The sequence below is a fragment of the Calidris pugnax genome, unplaced genomic scaffold (genome assembly GCF_001431845.1).
Source record: "Calidris pugnax isolate Ruff unplaced genomic scaffold, ASM143184v1 scaffold13, whole genome shotgun sequence".
NCBI classification, from domain to species: domain Eukaryota; kingdom Metazoa; phylum Chordata; class Aves; order Charadriiformes; family Scolopacidae; genus Calidris; species Calidris pugnax.
This window is the reverse complement of record NW_015090810.1, coordinates 7,379,838-7,388,361: the sequence shown is the minus strand read 5'-3', so window position 1 is coordinate 7,388,361 and position 8,524 is coordinate 7,379,838. Positions and strand designations below refer to the sequence as shown.

The 8,524-nt window shown below is 42.6% G+C and overlaps 2 protein-coding genes across 2 annotated transcripts in view; one reads left to right on the top strand and one right to left on the bottom strand.

Moving 5' to 3' along the window:
- GALNT12 (polypeptide N-acetylgalactosaminyltransferase 12) overlaps positions 1 to 522 on the bottom strand; it is a 46,958-nt gene extending 46,436 nt beyond the window's left edge. The window contains exon 1 of the mRNA XM_014938437.1: positions 21 to 522. Within this exon, the coding sequence (XP_014793923.1) occupies positions 21 to 522 (502 nt within the window). The remainder of the gene's footprint in view (positions 1 to 20) is intronic.
- Positions 523 to 1,341: 819 nt separating this feature from the next.
- Positions 1,342 to 8,524, top strand: part of ANKS6 (ankyrin repeat and sterile alpha motif domain containing 6) — a 46,742-nt gene continuing 39,559 nt past the window's right edge. The window contains exons 1-2 of the mRNA XM_014938697.1: positions 1,342 to 1,383; positions 5,388 to 5,471. The gene's annotated coding sequence lies outside the window, so the exon portion shown is untranslated. The remainder of the gene's footprint in view (positions 1,384 to 5,387; positions 5,472 to 8,524) is intronic.

Sequence of the window (8,524 nt, the reverse complement as noted above, 5' to 3'; positions counted from 1 at the left end):
CGCCGCCGGCCCGGCCCGGCCCGCAGGGGCGCGGAAGAGCTGCCGCCGGGCGGGGAGCGGCCGCTGCCGGCGGTCCCGGGGCAGGGACACCGCCACTCGTGTCGGTGAAGGGCCGGGGGGGAGGTGCGGCGGCCCTCCTGCTCCGCAGCCGGCTCCCCGGTGAGCGATGCTCCGGGATGCTCCTCGTTTTCGGGGTGGCCGGCAGGCTGCTCGGCCGCTAGGGCCCCGGCACCCCACGGGAGGCACCGGCTCTCTCTGGGGACACAACCGGTGGGGCCTGTGATGGTCCTGACCCAGCCCCGAGCGCTTGTCCCAAAGCTGCCGGGGACAGCCCGGTGCTGCGGCTGGGATGCGGGGAGGAGGGAGGAAGGCATGTCCCCTTCGCACATTTGCTGAGGTGATCTGGTCACCTTGAAGCTGGAAGGGCCTTCGTGAGCACTGGTAGCTGTATGGCAGATAGGCAGGGGTACGGGCAGCAAGGGAGGGTTGGCAGGCACGGCCACAGCAAGATGCTTTGGCCATTGGAGATCACCGGGATGGCCCCAAGGCTTGCTGTCTCCTGACAGAGGTACCCAGGGCTGCAGGAGGGCATCAAGGGAGGTTATTTGGCACGGAGGGCCTAGGAAGAGCTTTGGGGCTGAAGAAAACCCAACCAGGGCAACCTTGTCTAGTTGGGGGTGTCCCTGCTGACTGCGGGGAGGTCGGACTAGATGGCCTTTGGAGATCCCTTCCGGCCTGGACGATTCTATGATTCCAAACAAGTTAGTAAGAAACCAGGCTTCATCCATTCTGCTGCCTCTGGAACAGCATGTGCTTTAGAAGTACACAGAACATGGGCCGGGAAGCTGTGGGAGTTAATTACAAACTCTTTCAATGAAGAAAGCAGTGTTCTTGATTGAAAAAATAAGTCAACCAATGTGGCCTCATAGAGAGAAATGCAGAAGATAAGTAAAAATCCCAAATTTATTATCCGGATAATGGGCAGTCCATTTCAGGGCTTGACAGAATTGTGGGGAGAAAAGCAACCGTGGCAGGTAGTCAAAACTTTTAATTTGCTTCATACTCAACAACATATCCATGCTGCTTTTTCACTTCACCCGCTAACAGGGTACAGCCCAGTTGGTCTGAATTTGCGATCCAGAGGCCAGGAGATTACACAAGAAACTGATTTTGCATTTGAAAAACCTTACCATAAGTGTAAGATAATTGATACAGTTTCTCTCTCACATTCAGCAGGGAGCTGAAACTCGAGTTTTGAGGTGTCATCTGCCCTGTGCACTTTACAAAGAGCCTGTTTACTGCACTATCCTCTGCTGCTGGAGGCCTGTCAAGATCAACCCAGCAGAGGACACTGGGCATCCCCCAGAGAGGGACTTCAGCCTGGTAAGTGGTACTGGGCGGTGCTCACCAGCATTGCTAAGGAAAGGATGAAAACACCTCTGACGCTAAGGAAAGGGAAAATCCTCGTCACTACCAGACAGGGTCACAGCACACAGCTGTGAGCTGTTCCTGATTTTACATGATAATAAACATTGTATGTGACAACAAACACAGAGGCTGTCAACTTCTGTGGAGGCCTTGCGCCTTGCTCTGGCCAGAAGGGTGCTGAATAATAATGAGTCATCCTGATGCTGGCAAACTAGCGTAAATGAAGGAGTTTAGGTGGATTTGCAGATGAGTGTGTGTGTGTGTAGATACAACTTCATTATTACTTATTCAGCTATACAATTATCTGTCACAGAATTATGTATGCATAGAATCTAGTTTCAAAGCATATGTACAAGCTGGAATAACGAGCATAATAGTGGTTAAGTATGTGTGTGTAAATATGGTTTGTAGACAACTGTTAAATACCAATATGCTGGACATAAGAATATACACTGTATATCAAGGAAGCCATGTCTAGCAAGCTTGGGGTCTAGAGAGTTAAGTGGCACGAGTAATTGCATGCCCAGTGATTGCACTGTCTCCTTGCTCACCATCCTTCCTGAATCAAGGAAGCCCAACTGATGTCATTGACATTGAGTTTATAGCAGGGGGTCCCTAGTTGCTGGCTGGTGGAGGAATAAACCCTGAAGATAGCACTTCATGCTGCTGCTTTAGATCTGGTTCTCTGGAACAGTCTTGGGTTTTTCCCTTTGTGTACAGTTGCAAATTACTTAGAATAGGGTAACAGAAATGTTAAGCATGAGGAGCCCAACAAGGACTTCCTGGAATGAATCAAAGGAAAAGGAGATCTTCTTGGACTCCCAAAAGAAATTATCGGGGGAGGCTGAGAAGATGCAAAGAGCAAAATGTAGGACTGAATGTTAATTAAGAACAGTGAGAAAGAAAACAGGAGAGCTCTGCTGCAGGGGTTCTTAAGTATTAGAAGAATAAGTATTTTATTTAAGTATTAGAGCAATATGGAAGAAACACAAGAATATGATCGCATGGCTAAAACAAGTTTTGAGATAAAAACAATGGGAAACCGAGACCAAAGTGTGGCAGGACTGCAAGAAGCATGCTGCAATCAGTGGCAGACAGGGTGAGATCAGACAAGGCTGTTGAAGCAGATAACCAGTATAGCTACCTCTCAGTCAGATTTTAAAAAGGAAGAAAAGGCTTGAAGAAAAGGTAGGAGAGCATCACCTTGCTTCCACAGAAGCAAGAAAGGTTAGAGCTGGTGGGAAAGTAAGGTAGGCAGGTCTCAGTAGGAATAATGCCCTTAAAGCAAAGCAGCTGGGAAGGCCTCCTGCGATCATCATCACAATGAGGACTGAAAGCAATGCTAGTAAATGGTAGTTCCCCAGGGATGATGTCCAAGCACATAAATCTGAGGAAATTTGGCAAGGCAAAGTACGATAATGGTGTTAATGCAAAAATCGCTAAGAATAAATCAGTTCCGTTCACCAATAAGTTTAAAGAGGATGTAAAGAATGTGAAGTCAAAGACACTTTCTCTTAAAGCTTTTTAAGAGTTTCTGGGGTTTAATTAAAACAGGAAGAAAGAAATTTCGGGGCTGAAATATTTAAAGTATAATGGCTTCTGCTCTGAATGTGAAAATAAGCCCCTGAGAAAAAAAAATATCTAGAATTAATAAGGTAAATGAGTTTCCTGCTATCTGTACAGTTTGCAACGTTTTAATGGAAAAGTTCCTTTTAAGCAATTATTTTATTTCTAGTTTTAATAACAGTGGAAATTAAACAATTGGTTTTGAGATATTTTTAAAAGTTTAGTAAGAATGTTTGCTTAAGGAGTTTCAGTCAGAAACAGGTAGAATAAGTTATATAAACCCAATAATTACTTATGTAGGAAGCTCTAATATGCCCTTAGTTGTCAAAATTAAATCCGAAGTTCAGTGGAATAATTAATACATTGGAAGAGGTTATTTTAAAAAAGTGAAATAGTATTGTTTCACACAAAAAAAAGAAGAAACAAAATATTAATTAAACCTTTCAAAAAGCAGTAAGAGAAGATTAAACACAACAGTATGTAACTGTCCGTAAGAACTTACATGATAGTGAATGTAATAGTTGAAATTAAGAGTGTGTCTGTTGCTCACTGAAATATCCATTTGAATTTCAGGCATTATTTAGTTTACCTAAAAATGCATGAGTTTATTGAAGTATTTGGTCTACAAACAAGGGAAACGTAAAGCAGTAAGTTAGGAGGAACTATTTTACACACTAATTATTATTAAAAGTTATTTATAGTGATGACATATACATTACAGAAAAAAATAGAGTTATTACATTTTGCAAAGGCTTTAAAATTTTCCTAATCTGTAGTTTCCTTTTTAATTTCTTTGTTCAGACAACATGGAGCAAAATTATAAAGGGGAAATGGAGTGGGGAGAACTACCAGTGGATAGAGAATGCATTTTGAATAAACTCAAAGTTCAAATATCTTCCTAAATTCGTACTTTCAGGGGAAAAGAAAGCATCAAATAATGTGTTACGGGATAATGTTCCTAGTTTTAGCAACAGCCAACGCTTAGGTATTCTAAAAAAAAAAAAAAAAGGGAAAAAAAATTATCAGAGGAACATGGTGTACAAATGCATTGCAGACAGGTAGGAAACTTGTTCAGGGAGAAGAAGATTCAGCCAAGTTATAAAACTTACTCTCTGGAGATTGCTTTGGACCTACGGGTCATTGTTCACCATTGCTTTATCTGGGTGTAAAATGGCATTGCCCTGCAAAGAAACAGCCCCCAGCCACCCTCCCTCCAAGCTCCCACCTTGGCTGCTCTTTCTCTGCTTTGTCAGCACAAGAGTACCTGCATTTTAAAACATCATTCCCATTGTTTTGACCAGTAGCAAGCAGTTTTTTTATTAATACGTTTATGTTGCAAGTGTCTTTATTTGAGGAGGTTGCCTGGTGCTGGCAAAACGTGGAACGGGCTGAGCCCCTGCTTGCCCAGCTGCAGGGCTGCGCTGAAGGGTGGGCACCGAGGTCCTCGGTGCCTCCGTGGGGGGCTTCGGGTCAAGGGTGCATAGTGCAGAGGCAGAGCGTGTCAGGAATTTAGACGGGAGGAAGCACAGTGGGTACAGAGTCCTAAAAATAAAGTAGATTCAAAAACAGAGACTTGATGAGTGAGATAGAAACTGGCAGCTATTTCAGGGATCTTCTATCAGGCTGATGAATGCTGTGTAATTCTCAGTGTGCCACGCCAGTAAAAACAGGCGGCAGTCTCTGGATCACTGGGGCAAGACCCAACCTGTACCAGTTTGCAGGTCTCTGTAAGACACGTATGTGCATATGTACTTATATATGTCTACATATATATATACATAGAGACATACACACACATACAAAATATCTTGTTCAAAAGGTCATATGCAAGCCAGTATAGCTTAAAGGTAGTAACGACGTGGCTGCCAGAGGCATCAGTCCATGTATTTGCTTGCTATAGGTATGTATTGTTGATATATAAATTTTCTCTTTAGTTAAACAGTAAGCATGAATTGCAGGCAGTAGAAGAGATGTCCATAAAAGAAGCCATGGCTAGCAAGCTTAGCTGCCGAGAACTACTGGAACATAGTTTTGTGTGTGGAATATGGTATGACGTGATGTGTTACTGAAGGGTCTGTTTGAGGTCTGTTATATTGGAAACTTGACCGATATTTCATCTGTTCTGGTACAGACATGGTGAATTGAAATACCGAGCTGCATATAATTTTTGAAAGCTTGATCAAAATTGTGGCATGTTCAGAAACATACAAATGAAGTAATTTCATCACAAAGTTATAGCAGCTGGCTATAGCAGACAAAGTGGAAACCTGCTTCATAGGCTATGATTAAAATTCTGAACCAAAAACTCAGGGGGATATTACGTGGTGAAATTAATCTTAGTCATCGTATACTGTAGGCACTTACCACCACTTTTTTTTTTGTCATTTTCCAAGGTTACTTCTTCTTCTGTGCCTGAAAGGACCAAAGTTAACATACGAGTCTGGTGATATCAGAGAAACATCTGCTTTTCACTCATGGTATGTCTAATATATGTGTCTATGTTTTTCTTTAAGATGGAGATAAGAGTCCACAAAACACATGCTAAAACTTTGTTTTCTTTTTCTCAAAAGTATGATTTCCTTGCGATTCATATCAGTAAGGTTTTACAGTAGAAACTAAGCCTTTTATTCTTTGAATTGCCATGAAAATAATGCCATCGTATTTGGAGATTTGAGATGCCACCATGCCCAGACTTTCCTAATGAAGTCAGCTATCTCTAGTTTTCTGGATTTCTTTGGAACAGGTTGCCTGACTACTTGCATTTTTCCCTTTCTGAGATGCTTTTGATTATGATGGTAACTTTATAGTCTTCCATATTATATGACCCTGAATTATATATGAGGTAGAAATTGGCTTGTGCGTCATGGTATGAGGATATGTCCAAATGTATTACATCCTATTACTGCTGTAAGAGCAACAGAATTTTTTGTCATGTTACCTGGACAATTTGTAGTTCTATATCACTGTACGTTTGCTACATTATACTTACTTTACTGGTTCTACAGGTACCTTACATGCCCTAATGGTTTCCTAGGCTTTGTTTTGCCAGTGGTGGGTTCTGTCTCTTGCAGAATGATGGCTCTAAGTTTATCTTCTTTATGTTACCTTGTATAATGAGTAGCTTTAATAAAGCTTACATTGGCCCATTTTTCTCCCTGCTGGTGCTTTGATATCCTTTGCAGTGGAGACTGCTAAGTTGCACAAGTGCTAGCCTCACATGTTTGCTCTTGCCTTCTCTGTTCTGCTTTTTTTGGCAGGCCTGTTCTGTTCCTTGCACTTTTCATAGCTCCTTTAGTCTAAAGTAATTTTTTTCATTCATCAGGTTTTCTCTGTCATTTTAAATTATTTTAACCTCAAGCAGTCCAACACTGAACTATACAAATGAACACATTGGTGATGTGAAGGAATTTCTTCTCAAAAGCAACGCATTTTTCACTGACTAATGCACAATCTGCACAATCTGGGAATCTGGTTTTGTTTTTTCCTTAACTATCTTCCAACGAAGCTTTCTCCATCCTCTTACCCTAATAAACAATTTGAAAGGCTTAGCTTGTTCCTTCGTTGGTGAAGACATCAAGTCCTATATTTTCCAGGGAGCTTGGTAGTGCATAACCATGAGAATATTGTATAGTACTTCATTAATTTCAAAAGATTATTTTTGCCTTGCCTCATGATATTTTGATTGTCTATCAGTGACAGAAATCACTGAATGATTGTACCTCTATAAATGCCAGGGATGCTCACTGAAGATAGAAATAACCATCAGATGACAGCAGTAGAATTTAGCACAAATAATTTCCTCTCATTTTGTAAACCTCAACAAATATTTCCTATTGCTTACTTCTGATTTCTTAAAATTAGAGTTGCATCTTTTGCTGTTACATTCCTAATTACATTCATGATATCTTTGTCTGGAGTTTCAAACCATTAGTAGAATTTGATAGTGTAATCATCAGCTACATAACATAAATTTGTACGATCAACATGTGCAGTAGCTTATCTCAAAGATAAACTGGAGTGATTCTGTCACTAATTTGACTATATCCAAGCATGCACTTTGATATGGTAAGTATGACCCAGTTTTCTTGGATCAATAATGTATTGCATTAATCACTCTTGCCATTCCCTTCTTCCAAGCTCTGAAATCTTGCAGAAGGAATTGCACTATCCAGCTTTATTGATAATGGCAGGCTCCTCATACTATCATAATGTAAGAATGGTTCTACTGGCTAGACCAAAAGTCTACCTTAGCCATGTATCTCGCCTCTGATGATGACCGCTGTAAGCATCTTTATGCCTAAGAAAATTATTAAACATAAGTGCATATGTTAAATATTTACATATGTTATTAGCGTTAACACATGGTATCTAGAATGGAGGGAGCATCACTGAGTATTTACCCTGTCTAGGTATTTGTCCTTTCTGTAATGATAAATTTGCAAAAGTGTAATTTTTTTTCTTTGCTGTGAATGGTACTTTCCCAGAGGACTGGTTTAAGTGGCCATAACACAGCCAGGACTCTTGTTTGCCAGAGTCTTTCTCCAAGTGTAACATGTTTGGCCCTTTGCCATGATGATCTGGCAATCGGGGTTGCAAGTGGACCAGAGGCAGAAAGACATATAACTTGGAAGATACGGATGCCATTGCCTAAAACCAGGGGATGGCTTCATTTTAGTGGCATTTGGCAGTTTCACTACACTCCCCAAAACCTCTCCTCGTCCTCTCCTCCCCAAATCTTCCAGCACTGCAGTGAATGTCATGTGCTGACATTGAGCTCAACAATTTTAATAAAGAACAACCTGCCTAAACTTATAGAGGTATGACAAAATATACTTAAGTGACTGGTCAACTGCAGTTGAAGACTTATTTTATCAGTGCTTTTTTTTTTTCTCTCTCTCTTTCTTCTTCTCACTTTTTAAATCAATATAACCTGGAAAAGATTTCAGGTTACCTGGGAGGCTGAGGCTAAGGAGAAAATACTTAGAAATGCCATAAGAAAGCAGGATTTTACGCTCAAACTCTTTGAAAAGAAAGGCTAACGGATCAGCGTTCTTGAGGGGCGGAAAATATGTGTGTGTTTTTTGGGAATGACTCAACTGTGAATCCTGTATCTCAGTGAAGGAAGAGATCAGTTCGGAGCTGAGGGAACAACAAAAGCAGGGAGGTGCAACTAAAGGCCAAAGTATCATGTAAGCCAAGTGGGGCTGACAGAGGCACCGCGCCAGGCAGTAGAAATCAAGTTATAAACAGAAAAAAAAGAGATCGTTGTGCCGGGTGAGCGCGAATAAGCCCAATAGCCAAGGGAAGGGGCAGGAGACGCGGTGACCAAGGCGAGGAGGGCGGACACCGGCGGGAGAGAGGCCGGCAGGCCCCCGGCCAGGCGGGGAAGCCCCTCGCCGGCTCCGAGGATCGCGGCCCGGCCCGCCTTCCCCTCCCCGCCGAGGGAGAGCGGCCGGGACGCTGCGGCCGCCCTCGGCCGGCCTCCTCCCGCCGGCGGAGTCCCCTCCTCCCCGCTGCCTTCCCGGCGGCC